At 44.9% G+C, this 14,190-nt stretch overlaps 1 protein-coding gene across 1 annotated transcript; it reads left to right on the top strand.

Moving 5' to 3' along the window:
* Positions 1–4,601: 4,601 nt before the first annotated feature.
* On the top strand, positions 4,602–13,635 carry SSR3 (signal sequence receptor subunit 3). Its single transcript, XM_075864015.1, has 5 exons — positions 4,602–4,819; positions 8,180–8,306; positions 12,053–12,151; positions 12,416–12,547; positions 13,467–13,635. Exons 1-5 carry the CDS (start codon positions 4,687–4,689, stop codon positions 13,531–13,533), a joined length of 558 nt encoding a protein of 185 aa, XP_075720130.1. The 5' UTR covers positions 4,602–4,686; the 3' UTR covers positions 13,534–13,635.
* Positions 13,636–14,190: the final 555 nt, after the last annotated feature.

Here is a 14,190-nt window from a genome sequence, read left to right as displayed (position 1 = left end):
TAAGTATTGGTTCACAATTGCAGAGGCTCTGATGTGAAATAATAAAAGAAACCCCTGAGAAGTAACCCCATTTTGGAAACTACACCCCTCAAGGCATTTATTAAGGGGAGTAGTGAGCATTTTCACCCCACAGGTGTTTTCCATAAATGATTGCGCTGCGGATGGTGCAAAGTAAAAAATAAATTTTTTCCCTAGATATGCCAATTCAGTGGCAAATATGTAGTGCCCAGCTTATGCCACTGGAGACACACCCCAAAAATTGTTAAAGTGGTTCTCCCGGGTATGGCAATGCCATATATGTGGAAGGAAACTGCTGTTTGGGCACGCTGTAGGGTTCAGAGCGGAGGGAGTGCCATTTGGCTTTTGGAGCGTGGATTTTGCTTGGATTTTTTTTTTTTGGTGTCTTACTGGTATTTCAGTTTATAATATGGGGGCACATGTGAGCTGGGCAGAGTACATCAGGGGCATAGTCAGGTGGTATAATAATTCGGTAAAAAAAACAATAAAATGATCCATAGATGTGTGTTACGCTGTGAAGCAATCCTTTCTGCACAGGCCGGTGTCGCACTGATAAATGGTCTCCTTTTTTATCCCCCTTTTGGTCCACACTCCTCGCCATTGCAGTTTGGGGAATTTTGCTGGGAAGTGTTGTCCTGGTATAATACGGGCACCCTCGCTTCCAGCAGATATGTTTGGGTCCTACCCTTCCTGGTTCCCTAATTTAAGGGCCCCGATAAATCGCCTCTTGAAACAGAAGAAATGTTCCCCTCTGATCTACAACCACCTATTTTTATTTCCTGACTTATTGGACCCTTAACTAATTAAATTTCTTCATAGACGTAGAGGTATAAGGGCTATTTTTTTGCGGGACAAGCTGTAGTTTTTATTGGTACCATTTTGGGGTACATGCGACTTTTTGATCACTTTTTATCCTATTTTTTGGGAGGCCAGGTGATCAAAAAATTGCAATTCTGGCATAATTTTTGGGTTTATATATATATATATATATATATATATATATATATATATATATATATATATATGAATGTATACCAACAATTGCTTGTGTTAGTAATGATACAAAGTGTAATGCATAATAACATGACAGTAGAAAAACTTTATAAAAATAAAAGTTAATACAAAAAGTTGGTCAAAAAACATACAATAAACTATTTGTTTTGATTTAAATAAAGTTTATTGCACATTTCAGCGTATAATAAACAAACTACTCTCTACTTGTACTATATGTACTGTACTGCTTTCTACCTATACTATATGCACTTTACTGCTCCCTTCCTGTACTACATGGACTATACTGCCCTCTACCTGGACTGTACTGATCTCTACCTGGATTGTACTGCTCTCTGCCTAAACTACATGCACTGTACTGCTCTCTGCCTGTACTACATGTACTGTACTGCTATCTACCTGTACTACATGTACTGTACTTCTCTCTACCTGTACTACATGTACTGTACTGCTCTCTACCTGTACTACATGTACTGTACTGCTATCTACCTGTACTACATGTACTGTACTGCTCTCTACCTATACTATATGTAATGTACTGCTCTCTTACTGTACTACATGTACTGTACTGCTATCTACCTGTACTACATGTACTGTTCTCTACCTGTACTACATGTACTCTACTGCTATCTATGACTGTACTGATCTCTACCTGGATTGTGCTGCTCTCTGCCTAAACTACATGCACTGTACTGCTCTCTGCCTGTACTACATGTACTGTACTGCTATCTACCTGTACTACATGTACTGTACTTCTCTCTACCTGTACTACATGTACTGTACTGCTCTCTACCTGTACTACATGTACTGTACTGCTATCTACCTGTACTACATGTACTGTACTTCTCTCTACCTGTACTACATGTACTGTACAGCTATCTACCTGTACTACATGTACTGTACTGCTCTCTACCTGTACTACATGTACTGTACTGCTATCTACCTGTATTACATGTACTGTACTGCTGCTCTCTACCTGTACTACATGTACTGTACTGCTCTCTACCTGTACTACATGTACTGTACTGCTCTCTACCTGTACTACATGTACTGTACTGCTATCTACCTGTACTACATGTACTGTACTGCTCCCTACCTATACTATATGTACTGTACTGCTCTTATTGTACTACATGTACTGTACTGCTATCTACCTCTACTACATGTACTGTACTGCTCTCTACCTGTACTACATGTATTGTACTGCTATCTACCTGTACTACATGTACTGTACTGCTCTCTACCTGTACTACATGTACTGTACTGCTATCTACCTGTACTACATGTACTGTACTGCTCTCTACCTATACTATATGTAATGTACTGCTCTCTTACTGTACTACATGTACTGTACTGCTATCTACCTGTACTACATGTACTGTTCTCTACCTGTACTACATGTACTCTACTGCTATCTACCTGTACTACTTGTATTCTACTGGTCTCAACCTGTACTGTACTGCTCTCTACCGGTACTACATGTACTGTTCTACTCTCTACCGGTACTAGATGTACCGAACTGCTGTCTATCTATGCTACACGTACTGTGCTGCTCTCTACCTGTACTGTACTGCTCTCTATCTATATTACATGTGCTGCACTGCTGCTTCTTTGGACACCAGGTGAGGGAGGTTCAATTTTACTGGAAAGAAGAAAAGATGATCCAGTGCTGTGTAGAGTTAAAAGGGAAGTACTATTCCCACTTTTATTGGCCAAAAAATTTTTGGGATTAAAAATGAAAGAGAGACGCAGTCTCAAGGCAAAGAGTAGTGCGGGTTGTTACCCGAGTCTACGCGTTTCGAGCACGTGCAGTGCTCTTAGTCATGGCAGAGAATGCTCTGCCATGACTAAGAGCACTGCACGTGCTCGAAACGCATAGGCTCGGGTAACAACCCGCACTACTCTTTGCCTTGAGACTGCGTCTCTTTCATTTTTAATTTAAAAAAAAAATTTGCCAATAAAAGTGGGAATAGTACTTCCCTTTTAACTCTACACAGCGCTGGATCACCTTTTCTTCTTTCCTGCATTATCCACCGCGGGCCGTCGCGGGGATCCGAGCGAGGTGTCTGGAGATGCAGAACCGGTTAGCTGGAGGTTTCCTCCCTTCTCTACTTTGTTCAATTTTACTGTTAGTGTACACTGCGTATACTGCACAGGACCCTGAACAAGCTCTTGTCCTCAACATAGGAAATGATAGACCAGCTTCAAACAGGTCTTTATGACTTTTAGGCTGAATTCACACGAGCATGTTCGGCCCACAAAGGACGGAACGTATTTCGGCCGCAAGTCCCGGACTGAACATAGTTATCTATGACGCTAGGAGTCCCTGCCTCGCTGCAGGACAACTGTCCCGTACTGTAATCATGTTTTCAGTACAGGACAGTAGTTCCACGGAGAGGAAGGCACTCCTAGCGTCGTACATAACTATGATGCTAGGAGCCCGGCTCCCTGCAGTGTGTTCAGTCCGGGACTTGCGGCCGAAATACATTCCGTCCTTTACGGACCAAACATGCTCGTGTTAATCCAGCCTTAGGCTGGGTTTTGTAGTTTGCAGAAAAAAATTTGACAGACTCGTGAACTCAGCCTAATATACACTACATTGCCAAAAGTATGTGGACACCCTTCCTAATAATTGAATTCAGTCACACCATTGCAAACCTCTGTTATATCACCGACTACAAAGTTCAAAACTTCAACGTCCTTCTGAACAAGCCCTAAGGGTATGTTCACACGGCCTATATACGGACGTAAATCGGGCGTTTTGGCCCCGAATTACGTCTGAAAATAGCGCCTCAATAGCGCTGACAAACATCTGCCCATTGAAAGCAATGGGCAGACGTTTGTCTGTTCACACGAGGCGTATATTTACGCGCCGCTGTCAAATGACGGCGCGTAACTAGACGCCCGCGTCAAAGAAGTGACCTGTCACTTCTTTGGCCGTAATTGGAGCCGCTATTCATTGACTCCAATGAATAGCAGCGCTAATTACGGCCGTAATTGACGCGGCGTTCAAGCGCCTGCACATGCCGGTACGGCTGAAATTACGGGGATGTTTTCAGGCTGAAACATCCCCGTAATTTCAGCCGTTACGGACCCCCGCCGTGTGAACATACCCTAAGTGTGAAGATGAATCTATATTAGTCATGTGATTATTTTGCTTTAATCTTCATTTTGAGGAATTACTGTATATTCAACAGTATCGTATCTATTTATATACAAAGATTTATACAAATGTGGCAACATAAAAACTAATGGAAATGATACAAAATAAATAAAAATGACGTCTTATTGGGGGTTTTATAAGTTCAAAAACTAGAAGTGCCATTAATCAGTATCCATTCCTTTCTTTAGTTACAAAAAAAACTGCCATGTGTGAACCAGGCTCAGGACAAATACTGTGGGCAGACGCTGTTGTGTAGCCCAGGTCCAACGTATTGGTCAGCGTCATCCTAAACTCACACGCCCTCTAACAAGTGTACGGAAGCCAAGAAGCTTGGTTGGCAAATACGTTGAATGGCGTTAAGCTCCGCCCACCAATAACACTTCCGCTTCCTGTCCCCTAGTGCTGACGAATCAGTAGCAAAGCCTACTGACGGCGGCCGAGCGGGGTCAGTCAGAGTGAGACGTGTCGTTTACCTCTCTCCTTCCTTTCTGATCATGGCTCCTAAAGGCGGCAGCAAGCAGCAGTCCGAGGAAGATCTGCTTCTTCAAGACTTCAGCCGCAACCTCTCGGCCAAGTCTTCCGCTCTCTTCTTCGGCAATGCGTTCATCGTGTCCGCTATCCCTATCTGTAAGTGCGAGCTGCTCTCATCCTTCATCTGGGGCCTCTACCCATTCATTTGATAGACGTGGCATTCCTAGCGGTGGGGTACGGGGTGTTACATAGACAGATCGTGGCTGAATGATCACGTTATTCATATACACTGTACATACAGAATATAGTCTATGTATAACCACACGTGATCTACTGTCAGAGCTGCGTGCACTTTACGATGGTCACTGGAAAGCTCACAAGACAATTGCCAGAATCAGAGCGATTTTCTTGTGGGAAAATAATTATGAATTACTGATTGCAATAGTTTAAATGGGAGACGCGCATATGATTGTAATGTTTAACGTCTTGTTCACACAATGCAGATTTTGCATGCGGTTTTTTATTTATTTTTTTTAAACTAGAATTGGATCCAGGAGAGCAGACCTATAAAGCCTTCCTTTATAAATTTCTTCTGTTTAGGTTCTGTCCTGGGATTTGGCTTAAAAAATACATGCAAAATATGCAGCAAATCAGCACTGTGTGAACAAGGCCATAGGAATACTTCACCATTTCTATTCGTGGCTGCACCTTTTACATAATCCATTGAGTGATTTTCTTTATTATATCTGCAATAGCACATGCCTAGTGGAAATACAGTTTTTGGCTTTGGCTGAAGGGGGTTTTACACTGCGATTATCGTGCAGACGAGTGTTCATAGAACGCTTGTTGCCTATAATTGTCCTGTGTAAACGGGAACGATCAGCAGATGAACGAGCATCTGCTGGTTGTATCGTTTTAAAAAAAAGTAAAATATTATCGTTGTCGGCAGCACATCTCTCTGTGTAAACAGGGAGACGCGCTGCCGACATGATAACATATGGGGACGAGCGATCACAGTAATGACCGCTCGTCCCCATCCATAGCTCTGTGTGACAGGAGCAAATGAGCGCCGATCAACGATGTCTTGTTAATCGGCGCTCGCTGCAGCGGCCAAAATCGACCGGTGTAATAGGTCCTTAAGAGGCGCTGTCACCAGATTATAAGTGCCCTATCTCCTACATAATGTGATTGGCGCTGTAATGTAGGTAACAGTGGTTTTTATTTTGAAAAAACGATCATTTTTGAGGGAGTTATGAGCAATTGTGGATTTATGCTAATTACTTTCTTAATGCCCAACTGGGCGTGTTTTAACTTTTGACCAAGTGGGTGTTGTACAGAGGAGTGTATGACGCTGACCAATCAGCGTCATACACTTCAGATAACGATCTAGCTATATTGCTATGTGCAGCCACATAAACACACTATAACGTTACTGCAGTGTCCTGACAATGAATATACATTACCACCAGCCAGGACGTGGTGTATTCAGAATCCTGACACTTCTGTAGCGTCTCTGTGCGACTACAGCACAGCGAGATCTCGCTGTGCATGACCGTTTACAGCGTAATCTCGCGAGACTACGCCTGCTGTGCTGTAAATCACAGAGATGCTACAGAAGTGGTCAGGATTCTGAATACACATCACGTCCTGGCTGGAGTTAATGTATATTCATTGTCCGGACACTGCAGTAACGTTATAGTGTGTTTATGTGTCTGCACATAGCAATATAATTATATCGCTATCTGCAGTGTAAATGAATGGAGAGAAGAATTGTAAAGAGAAGTGTATGACGCTGACCAATCAGTGTCATGCGCTTCTCTCCATTCATGTCCATTTGTACTCAGCACAGCGTGATCTCGCGAGATCACGCTGTGCTGTCACATACACCCACATTAACTTTACTGAAGTGTCTTGAGAGTGAATAGACACCACCTCCAGCCAGGACGCGATGTCTATTCAGAATCCCGACACTTTGGTAAAGTATGAGTGGGACTTGATCGCTGCACAGCGTGATCTCGAGAGATCAAGCTGTGCAGCGATTAAGTCCCACACAAACTTTACCGAAGTGTCGGGATTCTGAATAGACATCGCGTCCTGGCTGGAGGTGGTGTCTATTCACTCTCAAGACACTTCAGTAAAGTTAATGTGGGTGTATGTGACAGCACAGCGTGATCTCGCGAGATCACGCTGTGCTGAGTACAAATGGACATGAGTGGAGAGAAGTGCATGACACTGATTGGTCAGTCATACACTTCTCTTTACAACGCCCACTTGGTCAAAAGTAAAAAAAACACCCAGTTCGCGATTAAGAAAGTAATTAGCATAAATCTAAAATTGCTCATAACTTGCTAAAAAATTATAGTTTTTCAAAATAAAAACCACTGCTGTTATCTACATTACAGCGCCGATCAGATTATGTAGGAGATAGGGCACTTATAATCTGGTGACAGCATCTTTAAAGAGACTCTGTCACCACATTATAAGTGCCCTATCTGCTATATAAGGAGATCGGCGCTATAATGTAGGTGACAGTAATGCTTTTTATATAAAAAAAACAAAAACGATCTGTTTTCACCACTTTATTAGCGATTTTAGATTTATGCTAATGAGTTTCTTAATGCCCAAGTGGGCGTATTTTTACTTTCGACCAAGTGGGCGTTGTACAGAGGAGTGTATGACGCTGACCAATCAGTGACCAATCAGCGTCATGCGCTCCTCTACATTCATTTAGTCAGCGCATAGGGATCCTTTTAGATCTGTATGTGCTGTCTTATACTAACACATTAATGATACTGAAGTGTTTAGACAGTCTATAGACATTCCACGGGATGTCTATTCACAATCTCTGCACTTCGTTACTAATAGTAGGAGCTCATTTAAAGAGCACCAGTCGCCTCTCCTGACATGTCTGTTTTAGTAAATAATTGTATTCCACATAAAATACCAATTCCGAAGCATCTTTTCTTAGAGCTCTACATTGTCGTTGTTCCTCTGTTATTCCTCTTCACAATTTCAGAATAAATGGGTGTCCTTTCAATGCGGAGTGTCAGTGTGTGGGGACCCTCCTCTTTGACAAGGGAAATGGTAAGACCTAGCTTTCCAGACATGTCTGTTTTAGTAATTACGTTTTTATTTTCCATAAAATACAGTGTAACACTGATTGGACGGTTTAGACTGTGTAGGGACACGCTCCATTGATACTGGAATGGTAACGCCCAGTTGTCAATTTATTCATACATTTCCCTGTGGAATAACAGAGGAACAGCACAGAGATCTAAGAAAACATCCTCCAGAATTATTTTATGCAGAAAAGTATTTACTAAAGTAGACCTATCAGAAGAGGTGACAGGTCTTACTTACTGTTCCATCACGTGTTCGTGCTGCGTGATCTCTATATGAAATACCCTCTTTTTACGTGTTCTTAGTGCTGATCTCTCACGATACAGTAGCACAGTAATGTAGGGTGGTCCACGCTTGTCTAATATGCCTCACAGCATGGTTTTTGTTTATTTCCAGGGCTGTACTGGAGGATATGGCACATGGATCTGGTCCAGTCCGCTATTCTCTACACAGTGATGACTCTGGTCAGCACGTACCTCGTGGCGTTCGCTTACAAGAATGTTAAATTTGTTCTCAAACACAAGTAAGTGTTTTACGTTGGGATCAGCGCATTTGGTAAATCCAGTAGAATTTGACTGCCTAAATAAGAATTCCCTAACGAAGTTCTGTTTACACGTCGTGTGGTGATCAGTCCCTGTATACGCTGAACGTGTGGCCCCAACGTATACAATAGAGTTGCATACGGCTCCAATTGTACAAAAATTAAGTACATATTTTTTTCTGGTATCCTCTTGTTTATAAGCCTAGTTGACTATGCTTTTCAATACAGTAAAAAAACACAAATGTATACCGCTGTTTATATGGCAAACATGCCGGAAGGGCATACGTTTGGCCCATATAAACCTATGGGCACATTACATTATACATAGTGAGCATAGAAGAGAGTTTTGAGACTTTGGGGACTTTGACCCTGCTGTGGCCTGGAAATCGGGGAACCGCCTCTGGTTTAAGGGGAGTGTATAAGGGTACACGTGCACATATCGCTGCTTCCACAGCTCGTCCCTGTACACGCGGCTTTCTGTGATGACGTTTCGTCTCATCGGAGAGTAGCAGCGGCCAAGTGTCGACACGTCATCACTGGAGGCTGGCTGTTGGCTGGGTGTAGGGCCACGTTGCCAAGGGAGATAAGTATGGTCTTTGTTTTATTGAACATTTTGAAAATAAAGTTTTTTAAAAACAATTCTGGCCTTCAGGAATGTGCTTTGGATCCGCAGCAAAATCCGTACCAGTTGCAGATTTTGCCCCCCCCCCCCCCCCCAATTGAACTTAATGGGTAATATACGCAACAAATCCGTTCACTTACCTCCGCTAGTGGATGAGGTTTGTTGATATTTTATATACTTTGCTGCTACTGTAATACGTCGTTTATTTTCCACTTGTAAAAACGGACAAACATTCGCAGCAGTTCCGGATGAGTGTGGAATTTATATTTATGCAATATTTTATTATCAAAGTACTGATATTGGAACATTGGCCGTCCTTGCTAAAGTCAAAGGGGTTTTCCACCTTTTAAAAACCATTTCTGAACACATTTTAAATAGATATTACATTCTAATATACTTACCTCTTGAATGATCTTGATTTCTTCTAATTGCAAGTAGTGTTACGTAACGCCGCACCCATCGGATCTAGCACTTCCTATGACGTCCCGACCATTCTTCTTAACTTCCGGACGAACTCCTCTCCCCGAACAGCGTGTTATTAGTGACGTTCCTTTAGTGGGCTGTTCCTGTCAACGATGCAGCAAACCCGCGCATATGCGGTTCAATTAATATGTCTTTGAATTAGGGCTGGGCGATTTTGCCAAAAAATAAAATCTAGATTTTTTTTTTTTTTCAGATCATTTGTCCGTTTTTTATGTCCGTTTTGCATCAGTGTCTCCAAATGGATTTCCTTTGTCAGGGTTTTTTTTTGTCCCAGTCCCCTGTAAACACCACAGTGCCCATGTAGATAGTGACGCAATGTCCCTGTAGATAGTGCCCGCATAAAATGACATAGTGCCACAAACACTTGCAGATAGCACCCCCACTTGTAGATCGCAGCACCATCCGCACACCATGTAGATTGCATCAACCACCCCCCCCCCCCATCCTTGTAGATAGCGCCACTGTAGCTGCCACTAGGAGCTGAATCGCCGGCCAGAGGTTGACGACGCTCTGTCCATGGATTCAGCTCCTAGTGGGAGCTACAGTGGCGCTATCTACAAGAAGGATAAAGGGGTGTGGTGGAGCAACCTGCAAAGGGGGGGGGGGTGGTGGTGGTGCGACCTGCAAGGGGGGGGGTGGTGGTGGTGCGACCTGCAAGGGGGGGGGGGTGGTGGTGGTGCGACCTGCAAGGGGGGGGGGGTGGTGGTGGTGCGACCTGCAAGGGGGGGGGGGTGTTGGTGGTGCGACCTGCAAGGGGGGGGGGTGGTGGTGGTGCGACCTGCAAGGGGGGGGGGGGGGTGGTGGTGGTGCGACCTGCAAGGGGGGGGGGTGGTGGTGGTGCGACCTGCAAGGGGGGGGGTGGTGGTGGTGCGACCTGCAAGGGGGGGGGTGGTGGTGGTGCGACCTGCAAGGGGGGGGGTGGTGGGGTGGTGCGACCTGCAAGGGGGGGGGGGGTGGTGGTGGTGCGACCTGCAAGGGGGGGGGGGTGGTGGTGGTGCGACCTGCAAGGGGGGGGGGGGGTGGTGGTGGTGCGACCTGCAAGGGGGGGGGTGGTGGTGGTGCGACCTGCAAGGGGGGGGGGTGGTGGTGGTGCGACCTGCAAGGGGGGGGGGTGGTGGTGGTGCGACCTGCAAGGGGGGGGGTGGTGGTGGTGCGACCTGCAAGGGGGGGGGTGGTGGTGGTGCGACCTGCAAGGGGGGGGGGGTGGTGGTGGTGTGACCTGCAAGGGGGGGGGGGTGGTGCGACCTGCAAAGGGGGGGGGGTGGTGCGACCTGCAAAGGGGGGGGGGGTGGTGCGACCTGCAAAGGGGGGGGGTGGTGGTGGTGCGACCTGCAAAGGGGGGGGGTGGTGGTGGTGCGACCTGCAAGGGGGGGGGTGGTGGTGGTGCGACCTGCAAGGGGGGGGGGTGGTGGTGGTGCGACCTGCAAGGGGGGGGGGTGGTGGTGGTGCGACCTGCAAGGGGGGGGGTGGTGGTGGTGCGACCTGCAAGGGGGGGGGGTGGTGGTGGTGCGACCTGCAAGGGGGGGGGGGTGGTGGTGGTGCGACCTGCAAGGGGGGGGGGTGGTGGTGGTGCGACCTGCAAGGGGGGGGGGGGTGGTGGTGGTGCGACCTGCAAGGGGGGGGGGGGTGGTGGTGGTGCGACCTGCAAGGGGGGGGGGGGTGGTGGTGGTGCGACCTGCAAGGGGGGGGGGGTGGTGGTGCGACCTGCAAAGGGGGGGGTGGGGGTGGTGCGATCTGAAAGGGCGAGGTGGTCTGCAAGGGGGGTGCTATCTGCAGTCGGGTGGTGGCGCTGGCGCGATCTACAAGGGGCGATGTGGCTATATACTAGGAGTCCCTGCTTCTCCACGTAACTGCTGTTCTATACTGTATCATTTTGTTCAGTACAGAACAGCAGTTCTTTGGGGAAGCAGGGGCAGACCAGGCAGGTATGAGGCGTAGAGGGGCGGAGCTTCCTCTTTCAGCATTCCGCGATAGCGCCACTAAAGAATTGTTTCAGCGATTCTGTTAAAAATCTGAATCGGCAGAGGCCTTGAGGGCGATTTAATCTAATTAATTTGATTAAATGCCCAGCCCTACCTTGAATCACGCATGCGCTGTCCAATGATAATGCTCCCGGCACATGGCATGATAGAGAAGCGGTGCATGCTGGGAGTGACAGGACCGGAAGAGCGACGGGACAGAGAAGTAAATAAACCAAAAAATTTAAACAAATAAGCGTTCTCCCTAGAGAAAAATAAAAAAATTCAAAAATTATAATTAGGGGGGTTTATTTATGATGAAAAGGGGGAAAAAGGAAAAACAATAATGTAGATATAAAAACCCCTTTAATAATCCATGCTTACACCCAAAAAACAAAGATTGATTGATCGATCTTTGTACTCACTAGTTTATATTCTGGCCAGAGAGTAGCCGAGCCTTCGTTTTAATGCAATGCAATTCTATAGCTGAGGAGTGGAGATACCTGATCATGGACTCACTGACACTAGCCTTTGACATGTCTCCGTAACACGGCATGCGATAGTAAAATGTACACATACGCAGTTTAGAAAAGCGTTTATATATTTTTTTTAAATGATGGATTATACTTTTTTGTATTTACTTGTACTTTGAATTTCCTTCACAGGGTGGCCCAGAAGCGCGAGGATGCTGTCTCCAGGGAAGTAACCCGAAAACTCTCTGAAGCTGACAACAGGAAAATGTCTCGTAAGGAAAAAGACGAAAGGTAAGAGGCCCGGACAATATTTATGTGCAAGAATGATTTTGGCCCTAAAGTTTATTTCCCGAAAACCCCTTTAAATAAGATCGGTCTGTGCTATAAACACATGGGAGTGCGCAGATTCTGTATACAATGCCAGGCGCTACCTTTTATTTAGTGTCCAACCTGTGTATTATGCGAATTAGGCTTCAATGATAGTACAATATCTATTACTTATATTTATTTCTTACAAACTTTTGTGTGTTAAATGTATTTCTTCTCTAAATGAAGGATTCTTTGGAAGAAAAACGAGGTTGCTGACTACGAGGCTACCACCTTCTCCATTTTCTACAACAACACATTGTTCCTGATTCTCGTCATTGTTGCCTCGTTCTTTCTACTGAGGAACTTCAACCCTACAGTGTATCCTTTCCTTCCGAAAATACCAATTGATATAGTTTGATGATATCTTCGACATGTAGTTGGTGGTTGTTTGCTTTATTTGGCTGCGTTTACATCTTGGAATCTCAAGACAGATCTGTAGGACAGTGAGTGAGTAGACCTCAGAGTGAATTTATAAGAGTGCCTGTAACAGTGGCATCACGCCCTAAAAGTAACACTACGGTAGGACGTAACCTTGGGGGTAGTCACGGTGAAGAACGTCGCCATGAATTTCTGACTAGTGCTTTCTGTCGATTGTAATAGGTGAGAGTGGTTGTCAGACTGTGCGGACTCCTGTAGTGGGTGCCAGCACAGTCTAAGGGAATGGAGCAGGTCAGTAGGCACAGCTGGTGACTTCACTCACCAGTACCCGCCAGTCTACTTCATGATGAAGTGGTTGGCCGGCATAGGAGTCGCATGGGAACGGAGGCTAGGTGAGCATTGATTACATTTTTATTTTTAACCCCACCAATTTATTATTTACCCAATGAGGGGTACAGAGTGACTGACTGGACAGTCGTTTGAAAAGTCCAAGACACATTCAAACAAGATGTAAATAGTAACAATCCATCAATCTAAAGCCATATGACTCACCGACCTGTGGATGGAAGTCTCGTTGAAGTAATACATGTGGTAGAACAAACCCCTGCTGCTCCGACACTTTTGGCGACTTGCTTCACTTGGGGCAAGTTGTTTCCTGCAATGTTGTACGTGGCTAAACATGTAGAACCCATTTAAGTGTTTTATCCAGAAAGACAAAAAGTGGTAGTCCGAGTATAGTCCATTCAGTGATTGAAAGGTTTGCGTGGAGCCTTCATGCACTTATGCGAGGGCTTACATCCTTAGGTTGTGAGGTTTGAATATTTTTTTTCCATTCATTTTCCTTAACTTTTTGCTTCAGAAACTACATCCTGTCTATAAGTGCTTCTTCCGGCCTTATTGCTTTGCTGTCTACTGGATCAAAGTAAATGCTGTAAAAACGGACAAACAATTTTTGGTGCAGCAGTTTTATTCATTTTTATTTTTTTTGTGATAGGCAACATGTACAATAAAGATTGGGTTGGATTTCTTTTTATGTTGTTTTCATTTGCGTTTCCGCGACAATTTGCCCAAGCATGATGGCACTTTATATCCTAGCATTCATTTAATTTAGTAGAAAATTCAGTGCTGCTTGATCTGCTGATGGCTAAATTAGTTTATAGTTTTGTTTTACCAAAATAAAACCTATTTCTATAGGCTTAAAAATGAAGGATGATCGATAAGGGCCTGTATGTCCCTCTAATTTAATAGGGCGCCTTTCAAAGTGTGAATTTCAGCATTTAGGAGAGTAACTGGACCTACAAACATGAGGTTTAAAAAAAAAAAAAAACCCTTTCAAAGTCTGTCTGAAAGACTTAGGCCTCCTGCACACGGCCATAGCTGTGTCTACGGTCCATGATTACAATCAGTGGGCAGTCCACAATCACAGACCATGCACACAGAAGATGTGCATTGATTTCAATAACCCCAGACCACAGATGCAGACCGTATAATGACATGGTTTTTTTTTTTTTTTTTTTGTGCGGTCCTGGCGCTGGGCAACGCATGGACTGTGGAATATGTTATTAATAATCTTTACAATTAGG

The sequence above is a fragment of the Rhinoderma darwinii genome, chromosome 4, assembly GCF_050947455.1.
Source record: "Rhinoderma darwinii isolate aRhiDar2 chromosome 4, aRhiDar2.hap1, whole genome shotgun sequence".
NCBI lineage: Eukaryota > Metazoa > Chordata > Amphibia > Anura > Rhinodermatidae > Rhinoderma > Rhinoderma darwinii.
Note: the sequence above shows the minus strand (reverse complement) of the source record. Positions and strands in the feature narration are given on the sequence as shown.